Here is a 15,164-nt window from a genome sequence, read left to right on the forward strand (position 1 = left end):
CCATCCAGTGGTTGTCAAAACATTTCAACCACAAATGTAAACCTCACAGGAGCACCAGAGAAAAAGTTGGGGTCACCAAACTCATGAGGATACATCATCTGGGAACCATGAATATCTGTACATAATTTTGTGCAAATCCATTGGGTAGATAGATTAGATTGTAGGTAGATACTGAATAAATGCACATTTTCACCTGCTGCTGGTGCTTAAGTAAAGTCAGGTTGATCATCAAAGTCATTAGGATTCATCTTCTGTGCACCATGATTATGTGGTAATCCATATTTCAGTCTGTACCAAAGTGGTAGATTGACCAACCAACTTAAAGACCAACCGAGAAATAAAAAAAAAATCTCATGATGACATGAAAATTGAATGAAATATCATCCCTACACACGTCCTCTCTGGCCCTCAATGTACACGCCTCCACAGTTCACGTTGTTTTCCAACCACAGCCTAATTAAGTATAGCCCTCAGAGCAGTGTTGCAACATATATTCCATGAACTCAGAAAATCATGTTAAGCAATGTTTAAAAAGTATCACTATTACACAGATGGCTAAAATCAAATTTGAATCACAGTACTTCAAAGACGTCTGAGATAGCACAGTACATCAAAGTGGCCGCATATATTTACTCAGATGTTTTTAAATGTTAGATGATAATTCCAAAATGGTGAGTATCATCTTCCATCAATCAAACATCATAATGAAGACATGTATGTGTGTGTACTATTGTTTCATAAACCTTATAAGTTGTGTAAAGAAAACTGTATAAGCAGTTACCTAACTGCACCAGAGACAGCAAGGATGTAAGCACAACCCTCTGCTCCGGTCTTGCTCTTTACTCGGCTCCAAAGTCGCTCTTTTCATTGATGTGTGATTAAAAAAGGCTTAAAAAGGCAGTTTTAAATGAGATTTTTTTAGGTTACCTCCAAGGTTAACAGCTTCAGGTTAATGGCTTACTTGAAAAAAGGAGAAAAACGTTCTCATTTCCTTTTTTATGTTTCCCTTCACAAGGACATCTGTGCATGATGTAATCAGTCCAATCAACTACTCTGCAAGCCAGATTTTTTGCACCAAAGAAAATAACACTCAGATTTCTGAAGAAAATTGCATAAATGACTCAAACACCGGGAACTGCTGTGTTTAAATCATACTAATGTTAATGGTTTTAATGCTAGATGGATTTAGAGATTAGATAAAACAAAAGTCAGAAGAACTGCACGCAGCACAATATTATTTTTTTTATTGAAGTGTTTCCATGGACTATTTGCACAATTGAAGCTCAGCTCACAGAGTTAGTTTGCATTCATTGGATGATTAAATGATTTATTAATTCACAGTATTAGTGCAAAAGTAGAAGAATAAGTATTTTAACAGTTTTTTTTTAAATATAGGACTGTCTGGGAATGGCTAGATTCCCTTTGTTCCACATTCTGTAACTTTTTGGCTTTTAAACACAATCAAAGAGCCTTTGGAGGATGTAGCACCAGCATCTTATACTATTAACACATTCTACCAATACCACATGCCAAAAGATCCGCCTAATCTTAATTGAAAGAATGTCAGATTTATTTAAATTGAGTACTTTCTCAACGATTTAAGCCATGAAAACAGAATATACTGCCAAAAAAGCATCCATCTTAAGTCCTTGTTCATATCTTTAGTCTTAAAATCAAGTTAAGACAAATCCACTTATGGTAGGCTAATTCTACAAACAAGAGTAAAACAAGAAAATTAAAGATTTCACTGAAAAAAATTGTTCTTCCAACTGGCCATTTATAACATTTTTTTATTTATATAAAAATAAACATTTTTAAGACTGAATATCTGTTGAAAAAAGACTTAAGATGGACGTTTTTTGTTTTCTCATTTTCCCATTTTCTGTACCTTAACCACATACTGCATACATGGGAAGAAAAACACTTTTTGTCATGGTGTTACAAAAAAACCTCCTAATGACCCTAATGTTGATGTAGCACATTATGTCTTTGCGACAATATTTTTTTAATTTAGAGTATACCATCCATGATCAGACTGATGGCCATACTCATTAAATCATATTGAATTTTACATTGAAGCTTGGTGCACTGCAGGATAGGGAATTAATGTTTCATCTAACTTGCGTATTTTCAACATGTACAGCCGTAACACCATGTGTAATGTAACAGTGAAAAAGATCAAAATTCAAGTTGATATACCAGGACATGTATGCAAAATATGGATATTTAGAAGAAAACATGTTCTAATGTACAAAACCTCCAAAAAATTGATCTATCAGCATATTCATAGTATCAGTTGCAGGTGTGTAATTCCTGGGGCCAGCAGTAGCTAACACTATATTACAATAGCATGCATTTCAACCTGAGTTTGTCCAAAAATATACAACGTCATCAGACACTTATATCTCAATAAAAACCTATGGCATAAACAGGTATTGAGCTTGTTCATTTGGGCTGTGTTGGGTTATTCTTAAATGAAAAGCTAGCCCCCTCTTGTGGACAAGACTGGGACAGTAGATCAAGCTTTAACCTTATCCACTCCCAAATAAAAAACCTCTCTACAGAGATGAAAATGCATAATTATTATGGCATAGAAAATATTACTTCGTATCCTATGATATTTATGTTTCATTTAAAACCAACACAAGTACACTCATAGCAAACAAACACACGCACAAAGCAGTGCCCACACACACATTGCTCTACGTTGACAAATTGTTAAACAGACTGAAATATAAATCAATAAATAGGGGCTTTGAATATCTGAACTATAAACTACTACATTACATGAGTCCTTCAGTTATCACACAATATAGCTGCAAGCATAGTGTTCTACTTAAATTAACATCTTCATTATCAATATCACCAAATTACACAAGTGCTATTTTTTGGTTAACACTTGCTTTCAAATCATCGTGACACCCCTCTTTCAGCACTTGCCTGTAATTGTGTTCCCTTTTCATTTACTTGCACATCGAAGTCATCCCTCTATTCAAGTTCTTTTTAGTAGTAACTGAGGCTTCTGGGCCCGGATGGGCTCCAGCACTGAAATGTAAACACAAATGAAAAAGTTCCCTAAAAACACTGCACTGTGTTCTCACAGCCTTGACCAGTATTAAGTGACGTGTTCTAACAACCAACCTGAGCAGCTAAGATTTAAAACAAACCTTCTATTTCATTGTTCATGCAAAATTATAACATTTAGGTACATTTTGGTACTTTCTTTAAACTATCCATTTGAAGGTTGTTCTCGTAGTAGGGCATTTGGGACTGATCATCATGGCTTTGTGGCCTTGTTCTTCCAGGAATGTTATATGCTTACATGGAAATCCTGTTTGGCTCCTAGTTAGTGGTCTCAAAGAACATGAAATCCTGTGAAAAAAAAAGAATTAATAGAAAAGCAAAAACATTAAATTGACATTGATCTAATGCCTAATTGCACTAAAAAAATGTCAGCCAAGGTGTTTCACTGCCAAATTGACTGTGAAAACTGCGCTGACATTTTAGCATTTTAGCAAATGTGACTGGTACTACTACAGCTCTGACAAGCTGTTTTGCATTTGTCATGATTGGGGTGGTTTCAGGTCACATTTCCCACAAAATGTTGGCTAAGTGGTACATTAAGTGGTAGGTACATGGTTTTTACGACTCCCAGCAAGGAGGTCATATAAGGCTACTGCATCTGTAATAGCCACATTCTGGTGGCAGAATGTACAGGAAAGTAACTTTACAAGTAAACATGTTACTTTTACTTTCAACAATTAAAGACACATAAAATGTTTCACTTACAATGAGAAAACATGCGCCAATCATAACAGCCTTCATTCTCACGTCCAGATCCATGGGAAACTGGATGCCGAAGTTGTCTGAATCTGTGAATGCTTCCCGAAGAAGTCCCGTCCACTGTTTACTGATTTTCCCAATCTTACTGACTTCATCCATTGTCAAAATCTGGAAAAACAGTCACCAATGAGAAAAATTGCTGACATGTGTTGCATTAGGATACAGATCAATCCGTAGACTTGTTTAGTTTTATTGGAGGGAGACCATGGAAGAATTCATCTCATCCAATTCCAGCTTTTTGCCCACTGCCACACTAACTTCAGTTTTGTATCCCCAGTAATTACTTCAAAGCCAGCAAGGGAGGGACCGGGATGGTAATATCATGCTTCAGTTACCCCTCCTCTGGGTCTGGTAAAAGGTCTGTATCACTGACCCAAATCCCTTTCACAGCTCAATCTAATAAAACCAGCTGAGCCATGGAACAATAGCCACACTATACCACACAAGAGCATGCCCTGTGCCATGGTTTCATCCAGGCCTTGGCCCGCTCTGATTGGAAACATATTCCCTGCTTCAGAGCACGAGGTGGATCCCTTACAAAAAAATGTCCGGAGGGTAAGAATGGATAATGTTTTCACAAATTTAAGGGATTTCTGTGTTTAGATCATAAACCCACCTCAAAGTCAACATCTGGAAGGCAGCTCCATCCACAGAAGGGCCCATGGATCTTCAGTACAGGCTCGTTGTGTTCGTTCGCAACGATGAATTTAGGGGAGAACGGGTGCCACTGTTGTATAATGTACCCTACTGTGTTACCTGGGGGAGCCTGCACCTCCAGCTGAGTGAGAGATTGTAGGAGAACAGAGTGTGATTTGTAGTCATATCCTCAGGAGAAAATGTTTTAGAGGGACACGTAGAACTAGAGGATGTGAAGTGTAAACACTATGTTGTGGTGGAAAAAAACAACCTTGAAGACTGTTATTTCATAGACACAAAGTCTCTCAGAGAGGTTCACTCACCTCTTGTAGACAACAAGGGAAGAAGCAGGACATGCACTTAAGTGGCCTGGTGACGGTGATGACTTCCTGTCCAAAATTGTCGAGGACGTGGATGGTGAAGGAGCGCATGGGGCCACAACACTGTCGACTCAGACAGTCATTCTCCTCTACAGCGTAGAACACATTCTGACCCATGACGTTACGTACTTCATACTTGTTGTTGCTCTCGAAACCCACAAGAGCTGTTTGGATGAACAATACGTGACAAGCTGTTATTACTAAACCTGCACTGAACAGAGCTAGCAGCAAAATTGTTGGCATGTTTACATACTGTACTGTACCTTCAACAAGCTCAACTTTCTGTTTGATGAGTAGCTGATCCACCTAGAAAACAAACCCAGATAGGGAATTTGTAATTTTGCTTTCCTTTTCCCCACAAATTCTGCAGTTCAGTGAGTGAGAGTAGGTGTTTTGAAAAACTGTTGGCATCAACATGCTCCCATTGTGTAGCTGGCCACTAAAACCGCATTCTAGTGTGGGCTGCTGAGCTAGCTTAAAATAGAGTAGTTATACACATGCAGTAGAGGCACTTCTTTTTCAGTGGACCTATATATTCTATTTTGGTGGACATACAGTACTGTGGAAAGGTTTTAGGCACTTGAGATGTTTAGATTCTTATCCATAATGCATCACCATCAGGGAGGGGTCTGACCATTCCCAAATTTATTCTGCAGCATGACCACAACCCCAAACATACAGCCAGAGTCATAAAGTACTATCTTCAGCAACAAGGAGAACAAGGAGTCCTGCAGCAGATGGTTTGGCTCCCACAAAGCCCTGATCTCAACCTCATGGAGTTAGTCTGGGATTACATGAAAAGACAGAAGCAACTGAAGCAGCCTAAATCCACAACTTCTCCTTCAACTTCTCCGTGCTTGGAACAACCTGCCTGCCAAGTGCTTTGAAAAACTGTTCTGAGAACTGTACTGAGGAGAATTGACACTATTTTAAAGGCAAAGCGTGCTCACGTGAAATACTGATTTGATATAGATTTCTTCTGTTTACTGAACTTTGCATTAAGTTAATTGATAAATAAAACTGCATCCTTAATTTACTTTTCATGCCCAAAACTTTTGCACAGCACTGTAGTAACACAGCACCACTGGTGTTTATGCTGTACATGGACCAACAGAGAAATTTGTGTGCGCAGTACAGTTTCTTGGATCTCAGTCTGCAGAAGTGAAGGCTGGTAGATTGACAACAGCAGTATCAACTAATCAGCAGCTTCTTTGCCAATAGACCCTTTTCACAGCAGACATTTTGACTTGTCATAGCAGGAGAAGCACAAGTGTAGCTGATAACATTAACAATGGCTCTGTTATATTCAAGTGTCCCACTAAGCCCTGACAGTGAGATATCATGCACAATACCAGGACCCTGAAACTGAAACAGCTAAATGGAATTTTTACACTTGTGCTTTTGTCAAAATGTCACATCATTGTAGCATCAGTGCACTGTGATATCTGTTCATTTTCACATGTCGGGTGTAAAATATGTTTTCAAACTAGCTAATTTGATGAAATGTTGTTAAATAAAAAAAACTTTATGTTAAAAGTATCTATCAGCATTACATACTGACTTCATCAATATCCAGGGCCGTATTTTGATAATAAAGCCACTTTTTCATTTTATACTTGGTGAAATTGGTATCCTAAGCAAATTGATGCTAAATATTTAGGGAATTGTGTCCCTTCATTAACATATGCTAGCACAAGACCTTATGTGGGCTGTAGGCCACAAGACAAAGTGACACTCACATGTATTGCTTACATAAAATACGTGCAGTGGTGGAAGGTAACTAAGTACATTTACCCAGGTCCTGTACTTAAGTACCATTTTAATGTACTTATACTTTACTAGAGTATTTCCATTTGATGCTACTTCATACTTCCTCTCCACTACATTTCAGAGGGAAATATTTTACTTTCTACATATTTTACTACACCACATGTATCTGACAGCTTTAGTTACTTTTCAAATGAAGATTTGACACAATGGATTATATAACAAGCTTTTAAATTACAACACATTGTTAAAGATGAAACCAGTGGTTTCCAACCTTTTTGGCTTTTGAAATCTTACAAAAAGCAGTGCATAGTCAGGGTCACATTTCAGATGTCTAATGATTGTTAACAGTTCCACCAAATAGTGATTTCCCCCTATAAACCTCTCACATGGTTTCATTTCAAAGATCAGAGAAAAAGTCCAAAAACTGAAAACAAATGTGCGTATCAGAACTTTTTTGCTTCTTTCCTCTCCCATTAATCATCTCATGACTCCTCAGATTTATCTGGTGACCCTTTGGAGGGGCCTGACTCCTAGTTTGGCAACCACTGGACTAAACTAGCTAACTGTATATGAAGTATACAGCTACAACAAAAGCTACAACAGTAACATGCTGCTTACACACTGATGCTTCAGTATTAATAATCTGATGATGTCATATATAATAATATATCAGTCAGAGGAACCAAATCACTACTTTTACTGCTAATAATACTTATGTACTTTTACTTAAGTAGGGTTTTTCATACAGGACTTTTACTTAATAATAAAAAGTAATAGAGTATCTTTACATTGCTGTGTTGGTACTTTCACTTAAGTAAAGGATCTAAATACTTCTTCCACCACTGAAAAGGGGTGAAATGTTTCTTTTTTTTAAACTTTCAATATTTACCTGAGTGAGGTATTCTAATCCCGGTGGACAGCCTGGTATTCCCGGGCTGGGCACAGCATACATATTCATCTTGTAACACTGGATGGAGACCTGTTGATGAGTGAAATGTTCAGAAACTGAGATCTAGCGCCATCTTCTGCATGCTGAGGTGACGCTCATAAACAAATGGGGATAAATCGCGGCAGGTGGACAGCAGACAATACCATACGTGTCTACATTAGTTTAAACTGTATTGTCCAGTTCATAGAACAGCCTGGAACACTCCTGCTCTCTCTACTGGATTAGCCGTGCCTTTATTAATGTGAGTATCAGAGTATCACAGCCTGGGGGAGCTGCTGCAGACATACATGGTGGGCAACACAGACAATCTCGGTTATTCCTGGAACTGACGGGCTTCAGTCGGTAAGACACGACCATGAGAAATCCTCTTACTCCCCTTTGTTTACACATAAACAAGAAGCTTAAAGCCCCCACAAGCTGCACACCGCCCAAATCTATATGTAGGCCACCCCAGAACCGATTTCTGTTTGTGATTCGGCTCTGTTAAATATAGGATGTTTACTGCCTATGAATGTTTCCTCAGCTAGTAATGAGAGCGCTCGCCGTGGTTTGATCTGCCTACTTTTCCATTCAGAGGTTACGGCGAGTTATTTAAAGCGATGAGCTACCGTCAAGCCCTACTTTACTTACATTGTAGGCTTTACTAACTATGAGTCAGACGGCTGTTATTATCAGAATCAGAAATACTTACCGATATTTCACCTGCTACTTGGAAAAATAACAGGCCACTCCGGAACCAAGCCCATGGAATAAACCTGTAATCTCATTGGGCAACGTCATCGTACTTCCCATCTCCATGAGCCAATGAGAAGACAGGAGTGTAGAACAGAACTTAACAGAATCCATAAAGTCAGACAAGAGCATAATATAACAGAACAGACTATCAATAAATGCCTGTTTGCATATTTAAACAGCATTATAGAAGGCACACACGATGAATTTGTTAATTGTACAACAACAGTTGACCGTTTTCTGCGATTTCTGATCAATACATGATGTTTTATTGGAAATATGTATTTATAGATTAACAGGTTTCCATTTTTCATCCACTTGATGTCGCCATTATTACAAGCAACTGAAGCACAGTAAAAAAAAAAAAAAAAGGCGTTTCCCACATATATGCACAGCACAATAGGATGTTATCACAAACAACTGTTTACAATAAACCCTGACATCTAAATCATATCATTTATTTCTGATAGGTAGGGCTATTTTGCTCTATGGTTATGGTCTTGTATCATTTAAAAAAAAAACATGGAGCTAAATAAAAATGAAGGGACATTCTTTATTTTCTATTTAAAAATATGCTTTATAACATGAAATCCAAACTGGAGATAAGTTCCCTTTTTTTTCCTATACCCATCATCACACATAGACAGACATTTAGTCACAAACATGCACACTACGATGACATTACCCAACTAAATATAGAAGAAGAGGTGGAAAATTAAAAATAACTTCCATATGGGACTAAAGTTGAGGCTCTTGATAATCAATAGGAAGCTTGCAAGTCTCATTGAATTGTGAAAATCTACTCTTTAACAGGAACCTTATACTCTTTCTACTGTGGTGCATTGATCAATTCATTAAGTCACATTTTGACTGTAGGAGCCTCCTCTTACTCCCAACTCATAATAATAAGCCTTTGTTGCTGTGATTAAGCAATGAGGAGGTGGTGTGTGGTTATACATTTTAACTTTAGCTCTGACATTGCATTTTCTGCATTTATTTATTATTCTGTACAAGTGCAATTAGGCCCACTACTATTTAACATAAAGAGTGTAAATGAATGATAAATATTGACCAGCCTTGATGAGTTTACTGGTGTTAGCAGAGTTTTGCAGTAAGGTTTGCCCCCTAATACAATAAGGGGGGTTTGCCATCTAAGAATTACAGTGATTGATGTAGAGTTAAGTAATGAAGACTGATGAGAAATTACATTTTCTTGTTTTTTTTTGTCTATCTATTGGTTGGTCCATCACTGTTATCCAGACTGAAATATCTCAACAACTATTGAATGCATTGCCTTTAAATTTGGTACACATATTCATTATTCCAATAGGATAATCAATGAATTCTATTGACTTTGGTGACCACCATGAGGTTGGCAAATTGTTTCATGTGAAATGTCTCAACAACTACTGAATGGACTGCCATTAAAATTTGGTAAACATATTCATCCCCCCCCTCAGGGTAAATTGTAATCATTGTGGTAATCCCCTGACTTTTCCTCTAGTGCCACCATCAGGTCAACATTTTAGTGTGTTCAATACTTTGGTTTATGACCAAAGTATTGGTTTATTACCTGCAAAACTAATGACATCCCCATTAGCCTTACCTGTACTTGGTGTTTAGTGCTAATCAGCAAGTATTGGCATGCTCGCATACTAAACTAAGGGTACATGGTAAACATTGTATCTGCTTAACATCAACTTGTTAGCATGCCGCTATTAGCATTTATCCCCAAACACTGCTGTGCCTGTAAGTAAAACCTCACAGAGCCGCTAGCGTGATTGCAGATCTGTAGTCTTGTTAAAGATACTGTTGTTAGTTAACTTAAAGTCTCCCTCCACTCCAAAATAGTCTTCTCTTGTTCTTACAGTTGGATGTTTGAGCTTCACTGTGCAGAATGATATATGTAAAGAGCTGAAAGTTTCTCTGTGCTCAGTGAAAATCAGATTTTAAGAGGTGGGCCTACGAACATGATTTGTGACATCACAACTAGTTTGGAGACAATCTTGGTCCAGTATTCAACTTACACAAGTGTGATGTGGAAACTTGAAGCCTCCAGTGCACATACACTGAGAATATACTTAACAGTACAATAGGAAACATCTTGTGTCCAGCAGGAAAACATCTCAAATGAAATATATTTGCATATTCATATATTATTGAATTTTTAATGAGAGAGAATAAGTAGATATCATTTTAGGGATTTTGACATTTATACTTTTTTGTGGAAAAACCATATCAGACACACAATATTATTCCAAGCAGATTAATTTTATATGTCTTTTACATGACTGGAGTGCATCTGTAAAGAATGCAAAGTCGTGAATAAGACATTCACATGAAAAAACATCATGTTAACGTCAATGCAGTGCATGTGTGCTAAATGAACATGTGTTGGGCGATGACCATATGGTATTAGAAGTATACGCCAGTGTGATGTAACACAATGAACATTGCCTGCCCTAAAACCACTGCATAGATCATCAGTGTAGGAATCTCTGAGTCAGCTTCGATGCAATTAGCAAGTACCGAATGTGTTTACATGTGTGGGGAGTGGTCTTGAGTGTAGCTCAAAAGCCTTTTTAGGTCAAATGCATCACAATCTGTTCAATCTGTAGGGTTTGAGAGATAAAGTCTTAATCTTCGTTGTGCGTAGCTTGCAGATATCCACTGCAGCAACATTGCCATTCTTCTGTTTTGTCACAGTCAGAATGTGATTCTCTGCAGTTATTAGGCCACATATGGTATCAACACCAACATATCAACTTTATATAAACACACCGCTGTATAATAATAACAATCTATGTGGGGAATATGTGTGTAGACACTGGATTGGACAATACATGCTACATCCTACAAAAACAGCATCCCTCTTCTATTTTAAACATGTGTTTATAATATCAGATGTCATGATGTGATTGTGTTACATCTACTACTATATTCTAGCAAATTGCATGTTATGATAGACACTATAGCTCTGCTGTCCCCACAATGCAGCGGTGGAGTAATTCTTACAAGCTGTACCCACAAAGATTCACTCAGCTATGTACACAAGCAACAGAGAGACAGAGGTAAAAGTCCTCTGGATGTGCTCAGATCAAGATTGTACTTATAAGAATAATTTAAAACAGCTCCACTGTATTCCTTTTGATATAATTAGCATAGAAAAAATAGCAAGGTGTTTTTGATATTATCCATTTCCTTGGGGAACAGATGGGGAGGCAATGGTATAATAGAGTGTGTCAATTTACAGTAAGGACTCAATTAAATTTTTTTGAGCTTGGTTCATCATAAGGAGGCTGTAGGTGCACTTGTCCGAGGACTCCTAGATGATGTAACATGTCTTTTACATTGGAGCATGGATGGTAAAGTCTTTTATTGTTGTCTAGACTGGAAACTGACTAAGAAAAAATCAATTCTCTGTTATTTAAGAAGCAACCATTGGAAAATGTCCTGAGAAACATCACAACCTTTTACTTTTGTCATAGAAGCACTTGAACTCCATGTGCGGGTTATTATATGTTGTATCCACTGGAGAGCAGTGTTGAGCTAATGATGCTCGGCCTCATGGCCATTACTAGGACTAATGCAGAAATTGCATTTTCACTGTAAAACATAAATAGTCACAAATAGAAACACACACATACACACTTGCTACTCCGTTACAAATGGCATGACGTTGTTGGGTCGAATATCCTTATTTGTGAATACAAATTACCTGATTTCCTCAAGCGCTTCTGATTTCTCCAAGAAACGCTAATGAGAACAAATGATGACTCGCACACAGATCTGCTGACACTTCAGGCACAGACAACTAAAACACATTTTTAATTGATTCATGTTACAGCAATTGCTTAAAGTGACCTGACACAGCCTAGAAAACACTGCATACAAAATCAGTAGTGTGTTTGCTGCTGTAAATCTTTTCATGATATTGCATTAATATTCGTTTATTATTTCTCATAAAGTATACATTTTACACATGTTTTAGGTATGAATTTAATTAAGCTTCAAACACATCATATGTGAAGAATAACACAAGTGTTTTGAAGCATCAAGGGCCCATTTTATCACCCCGACTGCCCAATCGGAGCACTGAAACTAATGTTCTTCATCAGCGAGATCAAAACAAAGTAATGCAATGACTTTGAAATGGTGGCGTTCTTTGCTCCCATCTGAATAAACAGACTGGACAGTCAGGGGTCTTTGAAAGCCAGTCAGATTGTCTTTCTGACTCCAAGAGCCCAGTTACTCCCACCAGGGGTTTGTATGTATGTGTGTGTGTGTGTGTCGGTGAGTGTGTATGCACACAAATTGTACAGTCTCTGCTCTCTACACTCCGACTAGTTTTACAATTTTTCTGTGTTTTTTTTTTTTTTTTTTTTTGCGTGAAGGTGGTGCTCTTTACCCGCATGGGTAATCTTTCGTGCACTCCTAACGAGGTTGTCATATTCAGCGCATAATGAGGAGCCTAAAGATGAATGTAAAAATGCCTCCATTACACTGCTTTCATCCTCTTGTTCATTAGGTTAGCATAAGGTTACAATACATTACTCCAGTCCCAATGTCCCACACATAAAATTGCATGTGTCACTGAGGAGGCTGTGTGTTACTTTGCCATGATCATTTTCATTCATGTACACACAAACACACACAGTTACCTGCCTAAGCTTAACCCTTAACTGAACCAGATTCTTCGCCTAAATCTGACTTTTTTTTTTTAGTGATGTTTTGAAAATGGCTCACATAAAAGACCACTTCATGAGGGTTTCTTAATACAAAAGGGTCTGTTATTCACACCCGCACATAATAAAATGCAAATCTATTGTGTAGACGTGTGTGTGATGGATTTTCATCATCCGTGGATGTCCAAATTTGCCACATTCACTGCTTTTGTTATTCCGTCTCTGTCTCTTCACCTCTGCCCATCCCTCACCTCCCTCCCTCTTTTTTTATTTCTCCCATTTCTGCACCCCTGTCAAGTGCTTTGTTTGCTGTGACTTTCCATGCGGTTATCTGAGCGGAGACAGTATGCCTCACTCTGGCACAGGACCTCAGTTTCCACGGCAACTTTATAATTGTTTTGGATGCGTTCCAAACGCCACTGGATACCGAGGCATTATTGATGTCAAAAGAAACATGTATGAAATGAGGAGATGTGGAGGCGTCCATATGGTTCTGTACACAGCCTCATGCAAAGCCATTTAACTGTTTTTCAATGGGAGTTTTGTGATACTGCTGAATAGATCCCACATGTGTCGCATGATATTTCATAATTTTGATCTTTCTGTATCACAAAAGGATAATAGCACGCAATACAAGCCACTGAACTGTGCAATATTTCCCCTATTCATGCCATTAAGTCATTGTCACAGTATGCACTTCTGGGTTGAGTATGGCGACCTTACTGAATACAATATGTCCATCATGATGCATTTAAATAAAAAAATCTGAATAGTGGAAATGAGAATGAAGTTGATCTGAACACATAAAGGGAAAAATAAAAGTCTGCAGAACCAAAGCTTTTCTCCAGTTGCGTCCAGTACATCTCTGCCAGCCTCATTCACTTCAAGTAGTCTTTGTTTTGACAGGAGAGACGGCATCAGTTATCCCAGTGCTTGTCACTATAACCATATTGTAACCCCCCCCCCCCCCCTCCTCCCCCCATCCCCCACTAACTCTCTGTCTCTCTCATGTGCAAACACACACACACACACACGCACACAGCCTCACAGCACCTCTGAGCCATGAGCTGTGGCCACATTAACCACTACGCCACAACACTCATTAAAATAACATATAGTGTCAACAGCAGTGTGGCCCCAAGTGGATAAACCCAAAATGCTCTGTCTTAACTCACAAATCCACAGGCTTTTCTTTACATCAGAGAATTGCACTCTGAGCAGCAGGTTTACTTCTTACCACTGCTTATGAAACTTTGACTCTTTCTGCGTCGTTATATTATAGAATCTGCGATAAAAACGAACTGAAACAAGGTCCTGACTGATCTTTTTTCTCTGATCTCAGCCTCCCCTCCCTCTGCTTAATTTATGACCTGTGAGGAGGAACCCAGGGAGTGAGAAGTGAGTGAGACTGGTGTGAAAGCCCTGAATAGAGCAGGGGCAACAGGCCCTCCAAATAACACAAAAGAGGCACCACAGCTGTTTGGAGGCAACACAAGCCTTCACGAGGCACTGTCTTCTGCACTGAGCTCCCAGACTGGCACTCACGCTGACTTTGTAAGCCGAGTTGTTATATGAATACTGTAACACATTAAATTTACGAGGAGAAAACCTTCCAAGATAGGGTCCATGTGAAATTTAAAGTTTAAAAGATGGCGTAATACTACCAAAATAAGTCTGGCTATTTTACTTGAAAAAAAATCTCTAAAAATATCTGCCCTTATCTAGTCCCTAGAAAGAGGATGTTCATACTATGACATGCGCCTTTCAATTTATTCAGTCTTATGTCTTATCTCTATATGGTGCCAGCAACCAAACAGGAACACAGACAGGAAAGGGGAAAGGGAAATATGTAAATAATTTGGAAAAGGGATCAAAACTATTCTATTCCACAGTGAGAGCCAAGAGGAAAAAAAACAGCACAACAGCCGATCGCCTCTACAGAGGGCCGGATGATTCGAGGGCCCTGCAGAGCCGCAGGAAAGTGTCACCAGCCTCTGTGAGCTTGCTGTCAAGTGCCGGTTTCTGACTGTCAACTGCAGCTAAAAATGATTTCAAAATCCAGGGTTATAAGTTCAGTGCACTGTTTTCTTCCCCCAGACTGAGGGAAAAACGCTGTCACCATTGCCGGGCCTGTAATAATTTATTCCCCCCTGTACAAACTCTGTTGGC

The 15,164-nt window shown here is 38.5% G+C and overlaps 1 protein-coding gene and 1 long non-coding RNA gene across 4 annotated transcripts in view; one reads left to right on the plus strand and one right to left on the minus strand.

Moving 5' to 3' along the window:
- The window catches only part of LOC122972166, a 309,118-nt gene that overhangs the window by 219,860 nt on the left and 74,094 nt on the right, over window positions 1-15,164 (plus strand). The gene's annotated exons all lie outside the window — the stretch shown is intronic.
- Window positions 979-8,362, minus strand: si:ch73-206p6.1 (phospholipid scramblase 1). 2 transcript variants are annotated; one of them, XM_044338967.1, is made up of 8 exons: window positions 8,270-8,362; window positions 7,519-7,608; window positions 5,123-5,165; window positions 4,803-5,023; window positions 4,460-4,621; window positions 3,790-3,951; window positions 3,323-3,372; window positions 979-3,045 (listed from the first exon to the last, which is right to left on the minus strand). In XM_044338967.1, the coding sequence occupies exons 2-7, from the start codon at window positions 7,585-7,587 to the stop codon at window positions 3,343-3,345; spliced, it is 687 nt and encodes a 228-aa protein (XP_044194902.1). In that variant the 5' UTR covers window positions 7,588-7,608; window positions 8,270-8,362; the 3' UTR covers window positions 979-3,045; window positions 3,323-3,342. The 2 variants fall into 2 exon arrangements, with proteins under 2 accessions (XP_044194902.1, XP_044194901.1); XM_044338966.1 differs by having other exon boundaries at window positions 979-3,372.

Source organism: Thunnus albacares, chromosome 21, assembly GCF_914725855.1.
Source record: "Thunnus albacares chromosome 21, fThuAlb1.1, whole genome shotgun sequence".
Taxonomy (NCBI): domain Eukaryota; kingdom Metazoa; phylum Chordata; class Actinopteri; order Scombriformes; family Scombridae; genus Thunnus; species Thunnus albacares.